Source organism: Camarhynchus parvulus, chromosome 7 (genome assembly GCF_901933205.1).
Source record: "Camarhynchus parvulus chromosome 7, STF_HiC, whole genome shotgun sequence".
In the NCBI taxonomy this organism is placed as follows: Eukaryota; Metazoa; Chordata; class Aves; order Passeriformes; family Thraupidae; genus Camarhynchus; species Camarhynchus parvulus.
In genome coordinates this window covers 18,585,238-18,605,345 of record NC_044577.1, presented here as the reverse complement: position 1 = coordinate 18,605,345, position 20,108 = coordinate 18,585,238, and the positions used below count along the sequence as shown (strand labels likewise).

The following is a 20,108-nucleotide window of genomic DNA, read 5'->3' as shown; positions in this document are numbered from 1 at the left end:
TATTTTGTGAAATTATTAATAAGTTCGTATCTTTCCTTAATCAGACTGTCATTGTTCAAATAAAACTAATAGGGCAGTTAGCATGCATAAGTTCAGAGGAGAAATCTTGAACTGCTGAATATGCATATAATTGGTTTTCAATTTCTATTTGTACTCGTGGAAGTTCTAAGACATTAAAAGGACTAAATAAGCTGAACTAATGCAGCACCCTGATTTTGAATTTAAATTTTGCCATATGTAAAGCACTTTTGGAAACTTGCTGTTTTTGGCAGGAAGTCAGACATGGCTACATATCCCCACGATAAAAGGTAGTCTCTGTGTGGCATTAGCCATAGCTGTTATTGGAAAGAGTGGTTGAAAGGATTGGAAAGAATTTAGGCATATTAAATTCTGAACAATGGTAAGAGGAGCTAGCTGATAACTGGGTTCCTTCAGCTAAAATAATTGTTAATTATACCAGCAGTATTGTGCATGTAGCATTTAGCAGAGTATTTTGTAATTAATCGCAGTCTTTTGGACATTCTGTAATTTATAGTTCGTAACAGGGAAGATTATTTAGTTGTAAGCTGAGAGAATGAATTCTTGATTTGAAATGTACAAGTTGTGTACCAAAGCACTTCTCAGAAATAAATGCTTTTTTTGCTTGTTAGCATATTCCATGTCTGCCACATGTTCTTCTTGCAGTATTAGCATCTATTGCATTTAGAGAAATAATCATTTCTAAGTCATATTGTGCAACCTGTGCTTGTAAATTCACAGAATATTTCAAGTTGGAAGGGTCCTACAAGAATTGGGTCAGCTCTTAGGTGAGTGGGCCATGCAGCTCATGCAGGGCCATGAGCTCAGCATTATTAGCACCATGCTCTGACCAAGTGAGCTCATCTCAGGGTAAATGTGCTTGGCCAACCTCCAGCCTTCTGACATGCTGATACTTTGAGTACAGATTTACAAGGCAGAGTGATCTGATCTCAGGGTATTACCTCCTCAGTTAAGCCAAGATCACTAAATTTTTACTGAAGATGTGAAGTTAGATTTTTATTCCACATTACATTAGATGATAGTGTCAGTTGGTGCAATTAAGGATTTCTACAACAGAATGGCAAATGACAGTCTATTATGTTTATATTGTAACATGTAAAAATGCAGCTATGTAATGAAGCTGGCCTAGTGTCTAATTGCAAACTCTGCTTGTTGCCAACTATGGGCTTTTACTTGAAAAAAATACAAGTCGTGTGTGTGTGTCTGAATGTGAAGCAGCATAGTTTTCCCTAAAGAACTGTTTGCTCAGTCTGAACATAAATGGAATGAACACAGCTTACAGTCACTTTGGAACTGAGTGAAAAAGCAACTTTTAATCAAAAAGTCACCTACAGCAGCATCACAGCCCGGCTGGTTGGCCGCAGAGTGCTTAGGACATGACAGGAAAGTGTTTTTCCCATTTCCTGTAGTCAGGGTAGCTGGAGTGCTGGATGCAGTCTTGCTGCAGACATCTCCCATAAAGGATTAAAAGACTCAGACAATGCCACAACTTCTCAAGATACTGTTTCTACCTTTCATTGCATTCTCCAAAGTAAAAGTAAGTAGAAAACTGTCACCAAAAAAAGGTACAGTCAACATGAATTGTATTGTTACACACAGATGTATCCAATTCTATTTGTTGAGTAAGATTTTTTTTCAAGTCAAAACAGAAGGTTTGAGTTAAGCTTGGAGGCCCAGGAATATTCAAGGAGTACAGTACAGATGAACTGATAGTTTACCTTTGGCTGTTACCACTTGACTTTCTGAAAAGAATACTGCTTTGTTCCATAATAAAGTTAGACTAGTTCAAGTACAGTTGCAAGCTATGGCACTTGTTTCTTGAGCTTGCATTATAGGCAGGTTGCAGCAAATAGCATGTCTTGTAACTTGGTCCACAGTTAGCTTCTGCTCTTGGGCACTGATTGGTTTTGCAGGCATACAGAACTTGGAAGGAGTGAGTGGCTAGCTTCTTACTCCTTTGTAGATGCTTCTGTAGTGGTTAAATGTGTTTCTAAAGAAAAAAGAAACAGTTTAAGTGTATAATTAGTAGCTTTTGTTATTTGTATATGCACTGATAGATTGTAGCTGAAACTAATGCAGAAATACTTATAAGCTTTACCAAAGATAGTTCCAAACTTTGCCCTTGTGCACTGTGCCAGTTGTTGGATTTTTCTTGGTCTGCTCAGTAACACACACTTCAGTACATGCTGCTTTTTCTTTCTAATCTTTGCTTATTTTCCTTTTACACAGAAAAGGAGTCAGTCCAGATGCTACTTCTTGTGGGGGGGTGTGTGTGCAATTACTGTGTTATCAGAGATGCAGTGTTGAATTTTCCTGGACCTGCCGTGCTGATGTTAAAGCCCTTCAGTACCCACCAGAACTGTTAATTTCTCTGGATAATGTATTGGAGCTGAGACAATCCACAGAAAAACAAAGTGCTGTGCTGGTTTATAGAAAATAGTGTCAGCAAGCAACAAACAGCTCTGCTTTAAGACTGCTTACTAGAGACTGGTTTACCAGATCAGAGGACAGATTTGAACCATTCATGTATCACTAAAATATCTAGTAATAAAAAAAATATGATATACCAAAACAAAAAGAAATTTAGGTTAAAGTGATGGGAGTGCAGTAGTATGAAAGCAATGACTTCACACATTACAGGCTTAACAAAGCCTATACCACAACTTAGTCTAAACAGAAAAAAATTAAGATAATTCCAAAGAAAATATCTCATATGGTGTTCTCTAATCTGTCACCTTTACCTCCCTCTACCATCTTAGCCTTCACTGATTATGGGGATTTTTGCATGCTTTTTAGAGGTAGTGAATTTTCTGTCTCTCAAAAATACCCTCCAGAACAGGAAGGAAGATCAGTGTCAGAAACAAGGATGCACTGCCAGAACAAGGAGGAAGATTACAGACTAGCTGCAGCACTCTTCCATTCAAGAGGTAACAGGAAGGCCTAAGTTAATAACAGACATCTGAAAGAATTTAGCTGTTGAAACAGTAAATTATTTGACCTAACATGACAGGGAACATGTTTCAAGAAAGCTTTGAAAAGATTTTTTTTTCTTTTTCAGAAGTATAGAGCAAGTCTGTATTGGGATGTGAAAATGTTCATCCTTAATAGTCCCATGGTGCCAGCTCTTCTGTTTGTGGGCCATTTGTTTCCAGGTATGTATCCTCTTCAAACTTCCTCAAAGCTAATTGTTAGCAAAGACATGCAAAAAGAACTTGCACAGACCTAGTAAGTCCAACCTGGAACACTACCTAACAGTAAAGAACTGCACAGTTAGTTAATTCAAATTCCCTTAGGATATTAGGCATTTTAGAGAGCTGTTCTCTTCCATTTCCCAGGTAGGAGTTGTATTAGACCCATGAGAACAGTACTCTTACATGTGCACTGCCCCACAGGTGTGAGCTGAAATACTGTTGGGAGAGTGCCATGTTAGACACTGGAGGCACACATGTTCAAACAAGTTGCTGTTCTATTTCCAGAATTGGATCAAGTGTGGAAAAAATGCAGTTGGACTTAAGGTCTCAGTTTCAGTCTCTCTGAGGAGTTGCCTTGCATTTCTAAGGTCTTGGTCTTCAAATAAGGCTAATATCTATCATGACTCTCACCTCCTGCAATGTCCTGAAGCAGAACAATATCTGAGAGGATGCTTTTTTGAACAAAACCAATAATTAGAGTTTACTAGTCAAATTATTTCTCAAAGCATTTTCTGATTTGCTAGGTTTTAATTAAAACTTTATAGAATTCAGACTGGAGGAGACATTTAAGATCAAGTTCAGCTGTTCACCCAGTACTGAAGTCCAGCACTAGCTAATCCATGTCTCTAAGCACCATCTACACATCTAAATACCTTCAGGAAGGATGACTCCAGCTAATAACTACACAAGAGTGACCTTAGCCATTAAATGAGAGGTACCTCTCAATGAGTAGGTTCTCCAAGGTCAACAGTTTCTTTTCTTATCAGCTGCAGTTTATCTCCCTGTATTTTAATCTCCCTATCTTTAAATGGCAGCTGAAAAGGACTCTGGTGAGCAACTAGACCAGCCTCCTGCCTTACACAGGACACCTTTTACCAGCAACATTCCACCACCTCTGGCCATTCTGATCTAGTGTCATCATGCTATGCTTTACAGAGGTTTTACAGAAAATTACTAATTAGAATTAGTTATTTAAAACAAGCATACAAAATATGTGCATCTCAGAGTCAATAGAATTAATGAGATCATGATTGCTGCTGGATTTTTTTCATGCTGAATTTGGGCAACTAAATCTATATTTAGCCAACATGCTTTAAAAATATGCATAATTCCCACTTTATTCTAGGTTGTACTGTAATAAGAGTTGTTTTCTGGTACTGGAGTTTAATGGGTTTGATGGGTTTTCTGAAGATGTTCAAAGTAAAAGGAGTAGAGGCCTGATGGAAGCAGGCTGTAGACTTCAAATGTAGATGCATGTAATCTGCAGAACAGGACATTTCTGGAAGCTGAGTAGGAAATGAGGCTGCAATCCACCTTGTTTCTTGCTGTGGAAGTAGACTAAAAACCCATTGAACTCACCAATTGCATAGTAGTGAGCATGTGCAAATTTGCACTTAGGGATTCATTTGGAGCATTACTGAGCTCTGCAGGTTTCAGCACCACTCCTGCTGTAGTCAATACTTCTTAAGGCTCCAGCTTCTGCCATCAAAAGGCTTTTAGAAAAGTTTCCATTCTTTCTGCTTGCTGAAAAAAAGCTTGATGTAATAAAATGAGCACTGGCTCAGAGAGAAGGGAAATAAATTTTTCATTAGTGAACGAAGGAAAAAAGTACTGAGGGACAATTTCACAAGTTAATTGCCACGTCTCTTTTTGTAATGTGTAATTTTCAAAATTAACTACTCCAAGATAATTGGAGAAAATTCTGTGTGACTTTTGGTTGATAGTGCAGCAATGTTAGTCTTTTACTTTAGGTCAGAAGTGAGGTTTTGAAACAAGTCTTCATTGTTTCTATTTTGTGTGCTTTGGCTCACATAACAGAATAATGGGCCATGCTAATTGACATGGGTACAGAGTCAGTCAGCTCCACCCAGCCATGTTCTTCTATCCAAAGAGTGCAGCCACCCAGACCACAGCAGGACTGACCAAGACAATAACAGTCTGTGCTGGCCCTGAGGAGAGTTCTTGGCCCTGCCCTCAGGCAGAGCTTTGAGGGCCAAAGCAGGCTTTAGAAGTCATGGCAAAATGCCAAGTGTTTTCTCGGTCCTGAGCAAGCTGGGGGCTTATGTACAAGACAGGAAGGCATTGCATCAACCATCTTCACCCACCCCCTCCCCAATTTTTACTGTTTTTAGTACTGCAGGTTATCCACTCCACCATTCTTGCAGTTGTCCTAATTAGGAAGCCCACATCTTGTTCCTTCCTTTAATGTTTGGAGAGAATAGAAGTTACATCCAGTAATGGCACGGATTCAGTTACTCACTGCCTTTATCTCCGAAATGCTCGATCCCCATGGAAAGCAGCCTCTCTCTGAGCATTGTAGTCCAATTCTGCTTGCTTTTCCTGCTCTTTTCTTGCCTGCTTTTCAGCCTGATGAAGAAAAGGGAATAACAAAGCTTAGTATTTTGTTCTCAACAGCATCATCCTGTAAAGCTGAGAGAGGGTAAAAGCTTACAGAAGGTCTATGGCATCCTTAGCTGAAACTTGGCATTTATCATCCCTCCCCACTTCTTTCCCCTGCCTTATCTCCCCAGAAAGGGTACATTGAACAGCTGAGTGAACATCAGCATTAGCTGCTGCTCTTTGGTGACCTGCCCAGAAGCTACAAGAGGACAGCAGTGCATGGTTGAAAAAATGTCCTAATGACACAGGATAGGATGTAATTTGTCATTGTTGATCTCTTATTACCAGCCCTCACAGTAATCCTCCCTGACTCATATGGGCCAAGTGCACCTGGAAGAGGCTTCTGTTCTACTGCTCCAAGAGGAGACCCATAAACCTCTGAAATGTGTATCATGCATTGTCAATTTTTCAGCAGTAACCTTCTCACTCCACAAACAAGCCTCTTGTGGCCCATAGATACAGTCAGTCACCTCTCCAACATCAAGAGCTGCAGTGCACACAGGTAAAAACCAAACCAAACAAAATACGTACATCACACCCACAGCAACCTTTCTCTCTCTCTCACCCCCCTCTTTTCTTCTGTCCAAGAGGTCTAGTACTATGAATTTAGAAGTGTGCTTCTTTCTGAAGGGGCTGACAGTATACATTTCTTCTATTTACCATTTGCTGGAGCTGAAATTTCTGTATTTCCATGTTTGCATCACGCTGTCTTTGTTTCTTGGCTTTTTCCATTTCCAAGTAGACGTCATTTTCTGTCATCCACTGATTACGATCCTTCTCATCCTCTTCTTTCTCCTGTCTCTCCTTTTCCTCTTTCAACTTCATCTGTAGTTCACAAAACACACAGAAGTTAACCAAGGAGCTGGCCTGCTCAGCTGGAAGTTGTATCTCTGTGCAGAAGCAGCCCTGAATCAGCTCTCCGATCAGCACGGTCACTGTGGCTGGCCAGTGCCCAAGCCCAGGGTTTCCAGCAGCCCTGGCAGAGGTGTGCCCGACACAGAAGGGGGAAAGGGACAGGGGACTCCAGGAAAGGTGGCAGCAGACTTGCTGAAGCCTGCTGATGCATGGCACCAGAGTCACCAGCTGTGCTCTGGGCCAGACTCCTCAGCTGGGGTAAGCAGTGCAATTTGTACAAATTACAAATTACAGAGCCTTCCCAGTCTAATTTTTTTGAAGAGAGGATCACCATATATGCTGCCTGCACCCTTCTTAAGGATTTAGTTTTAAAATTCTAGATGATTAATTAAAAACCAACTGGTGAGAACGTGCATGTGTGTCTCACTCCAGACTGTGCTTGAAACTGGCATTTCCAAACACTATTCCTACGTACAAGTGTGTGACAGAAAAAGGAACAAGGACAGCCCCATTTCTTACCACAGTGACTCTGTTTTCTTCAATGGATTCAAGGACAGCCTTTTTTTTCATTTCTTTCTCTTTATTTTTTATTTGGTACTCAAGTTCTACCTCTGCAGCTCCTCTAGCAAGACGATCATCTTCAATCTTAAATTTCTCATTCATCTGTGCATTTAATTGTTCAAAAGCTTTGTCTTTATGCTTCTCTATCATCCTGCAGGAGAACATGAGATACTGTAACATCCCAGGACATCTGCTCAGATTACCAGAGGCAATTGGTACCTGTTGCTTCTAATAACACCAGCAATCCTACCTCCACCCCAACAGCACCAATTACAGCTAGAACTGGTAGGCATTTTTTCTGCACTTTCTACTCCAAGTTTTAATTACAGAAAACTTGCTTGCATCAAAGTTCTGATCTCAATGATATAACAACTGAGAACACTGTTTGTCACAAAATGAAAATGAAATTGCAAGTTTGAATCTTATCACTGAAAATTATCCCTGGACTCACCTGTTAGTCTCTGCATTTTTTTCTCTTGTCAGATCAGCCATCATTTCTTTTTCCTTAATATAAGCCTTAATCCGATCATCATCTTTGTCTTCTTTTTGTTTCTCTTCAGCTTTAAATATTTTCTGTTCAGCTACATATTCCTGTTTAAATGGAAAACGTTTATTTTCATGTAGAACTAGATTTTGGAAACATGAACTAAAAACAAATTCTAGCAAATACTTCAGGCTAGCCAGTAATAAGGAGTTCTTTACATGAGAAGTTCTTTACAGAAGATAGAAACCCAGACATAAAAGAAAATTTTTATTATCTACTTTTCACAAACCACAGCAAAAGTAAAATTAGTATGTGGTTGCAGCTCTGGGCTTATAGCTTCTTTATATTCTCTCCTCTACATTCCCAGTGGCTCCAGCTGTACTGTTCCCATCCTGTCTATCATTTATACGGTGCAGACTCTGAAGAGCTTGAACAGTAAGTCTGTAGACTATCAAAATAAGGCATTTTGTAATCACTCAGAAATGGCTCTTGTACAGCTTGGCAGTATGTATAGCTTTTGTTGCACGTACAAGGTTGGGGGGAAATGGGGGGAAATTTGTGTACTTGGGATGAGGAGTATGAAAGGAAAAAAAGCAAGTAGGGTTTTAGTGGAAATTCTCTCCTTTTACTCCCTCACATGGTAGTGAATCATCACAGTACCTCTACTTCAGTTTCCCTGCTCAAGCAGGTATTGGCAGGGAAACAGAACTCAGGTCATCAAGTTTATAAGATATTGTCATACTCAGGCTATTCCCTCTCCCTAACAAAGAAAAATGGACTTAGAGCAAGTACATGGAACCTAAATCCAGTTCTCAAGTCAAGGACAATCTCCTTGCTGACTCTAGCAGACTTTTCCATTGTAAACCAGTCAAAGCTCAGGTGCCTCATTAAAACTTCCAAGAGGTCTTTCTCAAAAGCACAAAGACATGGCCTGCAACTGGCAGGGTAGACATTTGATCCCAGGCTACTAAAGCTGTCAGCAAAGGCCCTGTTACCCACAATACTGTTTATTTGTGGGCTGAGTCCAACCATCACAGTCAAGGTGAAATACATATTTTGAACTGTCTGCTTTCCTGCTATTTACATGATGGTGCCTTTGGAATTCAACTTTTTTCTCCTGATCCTTCTCTTTATCTCTCTGAATTTCCAGTTGGTACAATTGGCTTGATTGTTGTATTCGTTCCCCTTCTCTTCTCTTTTCCAGCTTAGCCAGATCTGCTTGATCCTTGTGCTCCTTTATTCTGAATCAGAAAAGGGAAGTGCATAAATGAGCTAGGGACAACATGAAATAATAATAGACAGATATAGATTATGCACATCTATAGGTACTTTAACAGTAAAAAGCCCTAATACTTTTAAGTAAAATATCAGAGATCAAAACCAGAATAAGTTTCTATAAGCTAGCGCCAAATTCTTTGGCCAAAGCTCAGTTCCAGTCTGAGGGCACTTGGGAAGTCAATACTAGCAAAAGTGAACATGAACAGTGTATGGACTCAAATGTTAGATTGAATTTGATTTGCCTGTTTCATTGTTATCCCACTCCCTGTACAACCTCGGCCTTTTCCAGCAAGCAGCAGTCTTCTAAGCAGTGCCACAGCACTGTGCAAGACATGGCCATGATGCCCATGCCAGCTGGAAGGCTTCTAGGTAGGGAGAAGCAGCAATAGTGGGACAAGCCACTTGCCCTCGGTGCCAGAATTGAGCCAGTCTCGTTGGATGTGTTGGGATAGCCCCTGACAGCAAAAGACGTTTCTGAAGCTGGAGAACAGAATTATAGAGGGTGGGGAGAGGTCAGTCTGACCACGAGGTGAGGATGATCTAAAACCCTCGTTGAAAAGCAGCGAGTCACGGAGCCCCGGGCACGAAAGGCGGGTTAGCGCCCAAGAGCCGCCCCTTTCGGCGGGCCGTGCCGCCGGGAGCCGCTCGGGCCGGGCTTGCCACGGCGAGGTTTTAACCCAAACCCTCTCGCCCCGCCCCCGGGCCCCGCCGCCGGACTCACTGCGCCAGCTGCTCCTGGGCCACGGCGCGGCGGCTCAGGTAGCGGCCACGCTCCACCTCTGCCTCCTGCCGAACGGCGTCCGGCCCATCGCGGTCCATCGCCGGCCTTTGTCGCCGCCTCGTGCAGACGGAACGTCTGTCGAAGGAGAAGCAGGGATCTTCACCAACGGCTCTGTTTCCGGGAAATGGGGTCTCCCTCTCCCGGCCCGCTCAAAGGCGGTGGCCACGGAAGCGTTCCGGCGCCGAGGCGGGAATGGCACCCGAGGGGGCGGCGGGCGCTGCGTCGCGTTGGATGGAGCGGCACCGCGCCCCGCCCCGGGGAGCTGCGGGCGGGCAGCGGCCGGTCCGTCACACACGGAGGGAGGGGAGGGGCGGGGAGGAAGCCGTCCCCCAGCCATCCCCCAGCCATCTCTCAGCCGTCCCCCAGCCGCGGAGGCCGGACCCTTCTCCGAAGCCGGTTCCGAACATCTCGTTTCTCTGCGGAGCGTCCGTACCCGGTAAGAGGCTGAAATGGCCCCTCCGCCTCTGTCCTTCTGCTCCCGCCGGTTCGCCAGGGCCGGGGCCGTGGCTCTCGGCCGGGCTCCGTGCGCTGCCGCGCCTCGCAAGAACCTTCGCCCCGCCAGGCCTGCCTGTTGCCGGGGCCCGGAGCCCTTGGCGGCTCTGGGAGCTGGATGAGGAGGTCAGGCCTCCTTCTCCTTCCAGGAATTCACCCCTTGTCTTGCCTGGGAGACTTCTCGAAGAGGTGACTGCTGCCCCCGGGAAGGACAGGAGCGCCCTTACAACCAGCGTTTGCTCAGTGTAGGGGAGGTACAGCCAGTTCGGCTTGGCCCTCGGGTCCCTAGAGGTACCTTTCCTCCGGGATAGGCTCACATCTTCCTTGAAGCCCTGTGCTTTTTCCAAGGCTTGGCTGCTTTCGGCAGCTAGGCCAAAGAACTTGAGGACACACCAAAGACCCACGTTCAAAACTAAAATATTGGCAAGTGTCCTTTTTTGGATTTTTTGAAGGACTTGTATTATTTTCTGGTCTAGCCAGCAGAGACTGGCAGCTGTGGGGTGCAACAAAGCAAAGCTTCAGGTTTCTTGGAGTTTGCTTCCAGTGGACACCAGGCTAGAGGGATACCCTGTTTAAAGGCCAGGGTGCTGGTGGAGGAGGTCATTACAGGAACCCCTAACTTCCAAGGCAAGGAAATGAAAGAAACCTAACTTAAGGAGGTAAACGTGTCTGTGGCTTGAGTGTTGGTGAGTAAATCTGCTGAGGAATCTGAGATACAATTTTAGATCACATCTATTTACCTATTTAATAGATCACACCTATTTACAGACTGAATTGCTGTTAGTCTTTTTGAAGGAACAGCCCAACTATGTTGTCTCTTGATGTGCTGATTTTGTAGGCCCTATTTACAGCTGTATTGGGACCTATTTGGTGACTTTTTAAGGGCTGGGATCAAATTACATTAATATTTTCATGTAATAAAACTGATTTATAGCATGACATTTGTTTTTCAGACATAGTTGCAAAATACTACCAAAACTGCACACCCTAGCTGTTCTAACTTTCTCTCTTTTTGTTGTCCCCTGTAGTTGTAACCTGGGACGGTGAATTTTTAGAACAATGAATATTAAAAATATAACAGAAATAGTGAGCTTTTGGCTGGAATAGCTTACAGTGACAGTCAGTTATATAATATGAATTCATGTATCAAGTTTAAGAAACTGACATTCAGGAAATACAGGCTGGGGATGTTTGAATATAACCAGTTATGTGGCAATCTTTTATTTTTTCAAATGGAAGTCTAGATTCATGGTATATATTTGATATAAATAATTTACAATTTAACTCTGCCTGTATGGTTGAAAAACATTTATTTAACTTGAAAGTGGCTTCTGCCTTTCCTTGGTGGACAGTTTAAAAAAAATTTTTAAACAAAAACATTGCTTCATGGTTTTGTTTCTTGAGCAGCACTACAGTTACAACAAGGTAACTGGGTCCCAACATAGAATGATATGTTGGGAAACTAGTATTTATTTCTTCTTCTCTCAGAAAAACGGCCTATGTCCAAGTCCTCTTCCATTTTCACATGCTTTGAGAAGAGGATAAAGATGATGTGTCTTCTTGGATTCTGTTTCAATTAACTCCTTTGCATATTTCTGAAACTCTTGCTCTTTATAAAGTGCAATAGCCTCTCTCTGGGCATTGTAGTCCAATTCTGCTTGCTTTTCCTGCTCTTTTCTTGCCTGCTTTTCAGCCTGATGAAGAAAAAGGAATAACAAAGCTTAGTATTTTGTTCTCAACATCATCATCCTGTAAAGCTGAGAGAGGGTAAAAGCTTACAGAAGGTCTATGGCATCCTTAGCTGAAACTTGGCATTTATCATCCCTCCCCACTTCTTTCCCCTGCCTTATCTCCCCAGAAAGGGTACATTGAACAGCTGAGTGAACATCAGCATTAGCTGCTGCTCTTTGGTGACCTGCCCAGAAGTTACAAGAGAACAGCAGTGCATGTTTGAAAAAATGTCCTAACGGCACAGGATATGATGTGATCTGTCTTTGCAAACCAGCCTTGATTTGCACCAATGCTCTGAGGAGGCTGGTCTCCAACACCAGCATATGCCGAGCATACGTGATTAAAAACAGCCCAACAAACAATAAAATCCAAACAAAACAGCAAACTTCTTCTCTTTCTCTCAGCAGGAACTAGTGTATTGGTTTAGGTGCAAGCTTCTTTCTGAAGCTTTCTATTTACCATTTGCTGGAGCTGAATTTTCTGTACTTCTCTGTTTGCCTCATCTCGTCCATGTTTTTTTTTGTTTTCCATTTCCAGGTGGATGCGGGCTTTTTCCATTAACCTATCACGTTCTTTTTCAGCCTCTTCTTTCTCCTGTCTCTCCTTTTCCTCTTTCAACTTCATCTGTAGTTCACAAAACACACAGAAGTTAACCAAGGAGCTGGCCTGCTCAGCTGGAAGTTGTATCTCTGTGCAGAAGCAGCCCTGAATCAGCGCTCCGATCAGCACGGTCACTGTGGCTGGCCAGTGCCCAAGCCCAGGGTTTCCAGCAGCCCTGGCAGAGGTGTGCCCGACACAGAAGGGGGAAAGGGACAGGGGACTCCAGGAAAGGTGGCAGCAGACTTGCTGAAGCCTGCTGATGCATGGCACCAGAGTCACCAGCTGTGCTCTGGGCCAGACTCCTCAGCAGGGGTAAGCAGAAGTCAGATCAGCCCAAGTTTCTTACCACAGTGGCTCTGTGTTCAGCAATAGATTCAATGGCAGCCTTTTGTTTTGCTTCTTTCTCTTTGCGTTTTTTTTCTTCTTCAGCTTCTATTCTTGCAGCATCTCTAGCCAGTCGACCATCTTCCTTCCTTAATGCCTCACTCATTTGTTCAGCTAATTGACTAATGATTTTGTCCCGTTGTTCCTGTACTTGTCTGCAGAAGAACGTGAGCTTCCATAACATACCAGGGCAACACACCTGGGTCAACCTGAAGCTACCAAGCTCAGCAATTCCGGTTCTAGAGTTCTCTCCTCTTGGACACACAGGCTGGCCCTCCCACCCAACTCATGATCTCCTTCTGTTCCTCCTGTTTGGTTTATTTTTATATTATCTGATTTAGCAAATAAATGTTCCCAGTGTTCTTGTATCACTAGTTTCTGTTGCAATAATGAGCTGGATCACTCAGTAAGGATTCCAGCAAGCATCTTGCCATCAGGAGGGGAATGTTGGCCAGAAGCAGGAAGGGAAGAAAAGTCTTAGATTGACTCAGTGGTATCATCATGTTGTACCCTTAATGTTAAACTGATAAAATATCTTCCCTTAAGAACATGATGTAGTTAATTAATGTTTGTGCCTTGTCAAGAAGTCAAATAATTTTTCTTGAGGTGACTCAGAGAAATATAGCTTATACTTAAAAATATTTTCATCAAAGATCTTAATTGTCTTTAATTGGTGAGGAGGTGGAAATTTGGCAGGCTATATGGAAAATCACTGTTCACAATACCCTGGTGCAAAGCTTTGCACTTTCATAAGCCTCTGTACTTTTAAAGGTGAGATTGCTCCCTGACATTCTTACTAAGGAACCTGTGAAAAAATTTCCTTTTTCTCCTGAATTCCCTCTTCTCCCTATCAGTAGAATTTAGAATAATGTGTTCAAATAACTGTTGATTATGTTATATCATTAGTCTAAATGATCTGAAAACAACTACAGTATAATTTTTAGATCACTTATGATTTATACTCTAGCTTTGCACCTACCTACGCATTTCAGCTTCTTTCTTTTTTCTCATCCGGGCAATAATTTCCTTTGCTTTGAAATGAGCTTTGATCCGCTCATCTTCTTCCATTCGGTTTTGTTCCTCTATTGCTTTGATTATTTTCTGGTCATTTACATACGCCTGTATGGGCAAAATGGTCCTGATGTAACAGATGATGTTTGAAATATCTGCACCTGGGGTAGCAGCTTACAGGAATCACTCCCTGTTCCCCCTCCTCAAGTTTCTTTCAAAAACAGAAGAGAGAAAAGGGATCCTCAGGAAAGGAGAGAGAAGACAAGAAGGAATACTTCCACTTACTTCTGCCTCCCTATTCAAACATGCATCAAGAGGAGGCAGTCAGTGGGAGGGAGGGGAATGGAATTGAGCATCAAACAGCTGCTTCTCTGGTGCACCACACAAACAAATTGCTGTGTGATGCAGAGAGCATTGTCCCCTGCTCCCACTGACACACATGGGCCAGGGGGATGGTCCAACCACCACCCACACAGATCATTCTGCTCCTGGCCCCACCTCATCCAAAACTACCCCTATCTAAGAGCTTTATCCAAAGCACAACAGAAGAGGAGTTTTCTATACTTTTATGTAAAAAACCAACTGTCCTTTGCATGCTGGCCAGAACTGCTCTGAGGCAGTTCTTGTTTGTACCTTAGTAGCATGCCTTTAAAGATGAAATGAGATGGCAGCAAGTCTTGACTAAATCCCTAAACCTCTGCAATCATAAATATCAAGTCAAATTAAAAAGATACATTCAGTGTCTGTCTATTTCCTCTTTCTAACAAAGAAAAATGGGCTTAAAACAGCAGGAATGTGAAACTTAAATCCAGTTCTCAAGTCAAGGAGATATTCCTTGATGTCTACAGCCAAATCTTTAACCATAGACCAGTTAAAGCATCTTCAGACAACAGAAGGGAGGGGCCTCCAAGAACTCTTTCTCAAAAGCACAGAAGAAAGACATGGCCTGCAACTGGCAGGGTAGGCATTTGATCCCAGGCTCCTAAAGCTGTCAGCAAAGACCCTGTTGCCAGTAGATCCCTTTATTTGTGGGCTGAGTCCAGCCATCACAGCCAAGGTGAAATGCACATTTTGAACTGTCTGCTTTCCTGCTACTTACATGATACAGCTTCCGGCGTGCAAGTTTTTCCTCGTGTTCCTTTTCTTTTTGTCTCTGAGTTTCTAGTTGGTACAGTTGGATTGATCTCTGTATTTCTTCCTCTTCTCTTTTTTTTTCCTCTTTGGCCAGATCTGCCAGATGCTCACGCTCCTTTATTCTGAATCAGACAAAGGTGAATAAATTGTCTAGGAACTGCATGAAGTAATGAACTGTACAGCCATAGGTACCTTGCAGTGAAAAATGTGATACTCTTGAGTTGAAGGTAGGTAGAATATCAGAGGTGAATAACAGCATGATTGTTTGTAATGGTAACCCTGGTCAGAAATGAGCTACATGGTATGCTCACAGTTTGCAGTGTCGTGGTGAGAAGTTTTAGCTGGATGACTCATTAGCACCACTGCATTGGTAATGCTCTGGCCTATATCTGCAGCATCCTTGGAGAACAAGATTTCCCCAGTATGACCTGCCATACCTGTGTTTCTTCTGGGCATGCGGGCAGCAGCTTAAACTGGTAATGTTCTATAGTAAGTTCTGCAAGGAACTGTGTGTTGTGCCTGGAATATGTAAGACCAGACTTTGAACCCTTTCTCTGCCTTGGGAAATTCGATTCCTTTTATCAGATCTCCAGGGCTAGTCCTATAAATACCACTGGAGACCACTCCATAAGATTCACAGAAAACCTGAGAGAAGGAATAGAAATGACAGCAATGCCTTCTCTTGTTGTGCAATCTGGAAGATCATTATGGGTAAATGGAAAATCTAATTTAAACTTTTCCTTGTCTGGAACAAAAACTGAGTAAAGTACACTTAAATTTCATTAACAACATTTGAACAGTGATTTGACTAAAACCTGCTGATGCTTCCAAGAGGCAATTTTGCATACAGACTGTTGGCAACTAAAAATGCATATAGCTTTTCCCTTTTGGGCAAGATCTTCTGTGATCTTCTTTTAAAAGGAATGGCATTTATGAAACTATTAGCAAGTTTTTGTAAAAACCTCATAGAATGCATTTTGAGAAGAGTTTAAGTAAATAATGAAGTAGGGTTGCTTTTAATTATTACTTACTGTTGTAACTGATCTTTGCATAGTGCCTGTTTATTCATATAATGCTGATGTGCTTTTTCTTGCTCACTGAGAATGTATTCCTTAAATCGACGTTGCTCTTCTTCATAGTCCTTCTTTTTGCTATCAACTAATCTTGACTTCAGAAATTCAACTTGAGCGTCTCTTTCGTTTAGGACCTTAGTAAGTAGAAGTGCACTCTGCAAGAGAACATTTAAAGTCATTTTTATGTTTAGAAGCCTTTAGAGACATTCGGTACAATTTCAATGTAAAATATATAAGTTGTCAACAAACATGGAACTGTCTCATTCTGTCGTCCTGATAACGTAGGTAGGTTTTTGCATGATCAATAACCTCCTTCCGTTTTGCTGCTTGGAACTTTGCTTCTTCCAAATCAAGTAACTTTCTTTCTTCCTCTTCCTTTTCTTCACGTAATTTTTTGGCTTGAAGTTTCTCTTTTATCAGGTTCTACAGTGCAGACAAAATTAAAAATCACGCTTAAATTTTGGATTGGGTTTTACTTTGCATTTTAGCTTTAAGTAAAAAAATACAAATGTTTAAGTTAGATATTAAAGATACTTAAATGGCATTTAGCTGAAATACATATTCAAAAACAAATGTTAAACAAAGGGAGTGTAGCTAGAAATGTTACTGTGTGTGATTTTGTATAGACAAAAGCAACTTGTTTACAAATGTATCTTGTACTTACCAGAGCGGCATTGCGTGGGTCTTCTTTTCCAGCAGCTTTGGAGTCCAAGTCCACTTCTTCCTGTTCTTTTTTCTCATCAATGTGTGGTGCTTCTCCAATGCTGCCCTGAATCCTTTCCCATTGTGCTTTTGGCAATACAACGACCTGACGAAGATCTCTTTCTTTTCGAAGGAAATACTCATCTAGAACATTCTTTTCTGTCCAGTGAAGTGCTGTGCAGAGGGAAGATAAAATATTAAGGTTACTTAACCAGAAAATCCAATAATCAAATGTGTATCAGAATTTGAATGCTGGTACGGTAGTAATACTGAGGTGTCCTTAGTGTTACTTAGTCCCCCATCCCCAAACCCCAGAGCTGAGACAGGGTATCTGTATCTGTAGTCTGCCTATGAGCAGTGCGTGTACTTGGACGGGCACTGACTGCCTGGGCTGTTTGTACATGCCCTTGCCTGTTTGTGTGTATGTATGGGCTTGGCTTGTAGTAACACACTTCCCAGGCAGTACTTGGGCATGATTCTTAGAACAGCAGGGAGCAGAGACCATTCCCAATATGAAAAGAGGAATGTTGGTAAAGCCATTCTGCTGGCTGGATAAGGCAGCAGTTTGAGCACAGACTGTGCCTTACTTCCATGTCCTGCATGCTCATCATATTTACTGAAATAGTTCTGTTGTAGATCAGTTTTTGATTTGTTGGCAAGACTAGGATTTCTTTGTTGCATTAGGCTCACATACACGTGTGAAGGCATAAATGCAGCTTTTCTAATTGATGCCTAGGTTTTGTGAAATGCTCTTTCAAGTGTCACCACCCGTTTTGAAGGGAGTGACACTCTGCAGGCTGGTGTTCTGTAGAAATTGTGTGATTTGAGCAGACTAACAGGCCGTGTCTGAAAGGTAAGGAGGCTTTCTCTTAGAGTGACACCAGTGTCAAGCTCTGTTTTCCAGATGCGGTTGCTGATCAGTCTCCCGACAGGGATGGGACCTGATCCTCTCCCTCTGTCCTAGGTGAAGACAGCCTCAGCAGAAGTAAAGGCGCACTGATGCGCCCTGCAGGCAGGAGTCTGCCAGCCCCTCGTTCTTCCCCAGCCGCTGCCCCTGGAGGTTACTGGACCTGCGCTGCATTCAGGTCAGTTCTCTCCACTGCGTTCCTAGGGAGGAACAGCCCTTCTTGCCGTTTGCAGCCGGGGGAGCTTTGGGGAGAGTCACGCTGGGCGCCCCTACAGCCTCCCGGAGCCGTGCGCCCGCGGGCTCGGCACTGCCCTCCCGCCGGGTCCCGCTGCCCGCGGGGCAGCCGCACTCACGGGCGCCGCGCCGCCGCCGCCGCCCCGCCGCTGCCGCCGCCATCTTCCCGGGCCGCGGCGCCGTTGCCGGGCGACCGGTGGCGCGCGGTCACGTGACGGCGTGCTGGGGGCGGGGCCCCGCCGGCCGGCGCTGCTCTTCCCCTCACGGGCCGGGCCCCGGCCCCGGGCGCTGCCCCCGCCGCTGCGGCCCTGCCGGCGGGCCTGCTCTGCCGGCTGCTCTGCCGGCTGCTCTGCCGGCTGCTCTGCCGGCTGCTCTGCTGAGTGCGGGGCCTGGGGCAGGGCTGACCCGCCCGGGAGGGGCCAGCAGGTTCCGCTCCACTAACGGCTGCGTTTCGTTTCATTGGCTGCCTTGATTTAGCGCGGCCTCGTTGAAGGCTCGAACCGGTTCCGTCTGTTCGAACAGACGGTGATCGTTTCCTTTTGAAACACCTATTGAGGCGTTTTGCCAGGAGAATCCCTGTTCGGTTGCATTGGCAAGTGCTGATGGAGAAATTAGTGTCTGCTTAAACTGATGGTATGTGAATACAGGAAGATTGATGCTGTGTTAGCAAGTATTAGTAAGCATGAGTTAGATACTCTTACAGTTACTATTTTAAACAGAAGTTGGACACTGAACTTTGGCATTTGCAAATTGCATTTTTAGCTACAGCACAACTTCCCATCACAGTAGTGGCCATAAATAGTTTATTTTGTTCTGATATTTTCTTCCAGAATTTTTCTCTTCTGAGCACAAGGTCAGGGTAGAAATATAGTACTTCAGTTTATATAAATAATTTTCTTATTTTTTTGTTTTGGAAACTATTTTCTCACAGCTATGAAATTTCTGTTGGTTTTTGATTTTGACCATACAATCATAGATGAAAATAGTGACACCTGGATTGTGAAATGTGCTCCTGAAAGAAAACTTCCTAATGGATTAAGAAACTCTTACCAGCCGGGACATTGGACAGAATATATGGGCAGAGTCTTTGTCTACTTGGGAGACAATGGTGTCAAAGAAGATGAGATGAAAAGAACTATGACAACAATTCCTTTCACTGCGGGAATGATAGATCTTCTGGGATTTATTGGCGAGAACAAGGAGTTGTTTGATTGTATAATTGTTTCAGATTCTAATACAGTATTTATTGACTGGATTTTGAAAGCTGCTGATTTCCATAAAGTGTTTGATGAAGTGTTTACAAACCCTGCATCATTCAGTAGTACTGGCTATCTTACTGTACAGCACTTCCATGCTCACCATTGTGCAAAGTGCCCTAAAAACCTTTGCAAAAGGAAAGTTTTAAAAGAATTTCTAGATAAACAGTTGGAGAGAGGAGTGAGTTATACACAAATTATATATATAGGTGATGGTGGGAATGACTTATGTCCAGTAATGTTTTTGAAGAAGAATGATATTGCTATGCCCAGGCAGGGGTATACCTTGGAGAAAAGGATTTCTCAACTGGCCCAAAGTCTCAGTCCTGTACAGTGTTCTGTTCTGGTTTGGTCATCTGCAATTGACATTATGTCTTACTTGAAATTACTTATAAAGGAATGATTCAAATGATAAAAGGAAACTGATGCAGTTACATCAGTTTTAACTTATTGGGAGAGAAAAACTACATGTGTATAAAAGCTCAAAATTTTATAATTGAACTATTATCTGAAATTATGGGGTTTTTAACCACAGCATAAAACTGTTTATGTTCAGTCCTGGTGATAATGGGAAAGTGCAGTAAAAAAGGCCTTCTAACACAGTACAGATTCCAATATAAGTGGAGAAGGGGTGCTGGGACAAGACTTGTCATTAGTTTTTGGCTATTCCCTCCCCTCCAATTCTTTACAAGTGTATAGCTGATATATACTTGCAATCCCACACACTTAGGGGAAGGAGTAGGATTCCTGTTCAAAAGAATGAAATTCTTTATTAGAAAATACTAGATGCCAGGAGCATGGTTCTAGAGCTGTTGGCTTTTATACTTCTCTGATCCCATGGCAAATTATTTGCTTGTAATCTTGTTTAATCCAAAGATGCATTTATATTTTCAATGGATTATTTTACCAAACAAAATTACTTTTTAATACTTTGTATTATCTTGTATTGTAAAGACAATAAAAGTTGCTGTCACTGACAAACGCAACACAACTAA

General features: G+C 42.7%; 3 protein-coding genes across 5 annotated transcripts; 1 reads left to right on the top strand and 2 right to left on the bottom strand.

The window, feature by feature from the left end:
- Window positions 1-1,076: 1,076 nt before the first annotated feature.
- Window positions 1,077-9,858, bottom strand: LOC115905504 (coiled-coil domain-containing protein 173-like). 2 transcript variants are annotated; one of them, XR_004060867.1, is made up of 8 exons: window positions 9,530-9,858; window positions 8,615-8,771; window positions 7,498-7,637; window positions 7,005-7,197; window positions 6,291-6,455; window positions 5,491-5,597; window positions 4,590-4,754; window positions 1,077-2,029 (listed from the first exon to the last, which is right to left on the bottom strand). XR_004060867.1 is itself a non-coding variant. In XM_030951815.1 (7 exons), exons 1-6 carry the CDS (start codon window positions 9,625-9,627, stop codon window positions 5,496-5,498), a joined length of 855 nt encoding a protein of 284 aa, XP_030807675.1. In that variant the 5' UTR covers window positions 9,628-9,858; the 3' UTR covers window positions 1,077-2,029; window positions 5,491-5,495. The 2 variants fall into 2 exon arrangements, 1 of the variants encoding a protein (XP_030807675.1); XM_030951815.1 differs by lacking the exon at window positions 4,590-4,754.
- On the top strand, window positions 9,257-20,108 carry PHOSPHO2 (phosphatase, orphan 2). Of its 2 annotated transcripts, XM_030951817.1 has the most exons (4): window positions 9,257-10,025; window positions 15,036-15,168; window positions 17,681-17,801; window positions 18,789-20,108. In XM_030951817.1, exon 4 carries the CDS (start codon window positions 18,791-18,793, stop codon window positions 19,514-19,516), a length of 726 nt encoding a protein of 241 aa, XP_030807677.1. In that variant the 5' UTR covers window positions 9,257-10,025; window positions 15,036-15,168; window positions 17,681-17,801; window positions 18,789-18,790; the 3' UTR covers window positions 19,517-20,108. The 2 variants fall into 2 exon arrangements, with proteins under 2 accessions (XP_030807677.1, XP_030807676.1); XM_030951816.1 differs by lacking the exon at window positions 15,036-15,168.
- On the bottom strand, window positions 11,532-17,397 carry CCDC173 (coiled-coil domain containing 173). The gene is made up of 9 exons (XM_030952016.1): window positions 17,304-17,397; window positions 16,679-16,890; window positions 16,264-16,437; window positions 15,973-16,169; window positions 14,907-15,063; window positions 13,776-13,915; window positions 12,759-12,951; window positions 12,272-12,436; window positions 11,532-11,775 (listed from the first exon to the last, which is right to left on the bottom strand). Exons 1-9 carry the CDS (start codon window positions 17,395-17,397, stop codon window positions 11,566-11,568), a joined length of 1,542 nt encoding a protein of 513 aa, XP_030807876.1. The 3' UTR covers window positions 11,532-11,565.

Coding starts and splice junctions, on each gene's coding strand:
- LOC115905504 (XM_030951815.1), bottom strand. CDS start 9,627: ATGGACCGCGATGGGCCGGACGCCGTTCGGCAGGAGGCAGAGGTGGAG. Junction 8,772..9,529: donor GCCCAGGAGCAGCTGGCGCA/GTGAGTCCGGCG, acceptor TTTCTGATTCAG/AATAAAGGAGCACAAGGATC. Junction 5,598..6,290: donor AATTTCAGCTCCAGCAAATG/GTAAATAGAAGA, acceptor TTTCTTCATCAG/GCTGAAAAGCAGGCAAGAAA.
- CCDC173 (XM_030952016.1), bottom strand. CDS start 17,397: ATGCAACAAAGAAATCCTAGTCTTGCCAACAAATCAAAAACTGATCTA. Junction 13,916..14,906: donor CACGCCGGAAGCTGTATCAT/GTAAGTAGCAGG, acceptor TTGCCCATACAG/GCGTATGTAAATGACCAGAA. Junction 12,952..13,775: donor AAAGAAGCTGAAATGCGTAG/GTAGGTGCAAAG, acceptor GTTCTTCTGCAG/ACAAGTACAGGAACAACGGG.
- PHOSPHO2 (XM_030951816.1), top strand. CDS start 18,791: ATGAAATTTCTGTTGGTTTTTGATTTTGACCATACAATCATAGATGAA.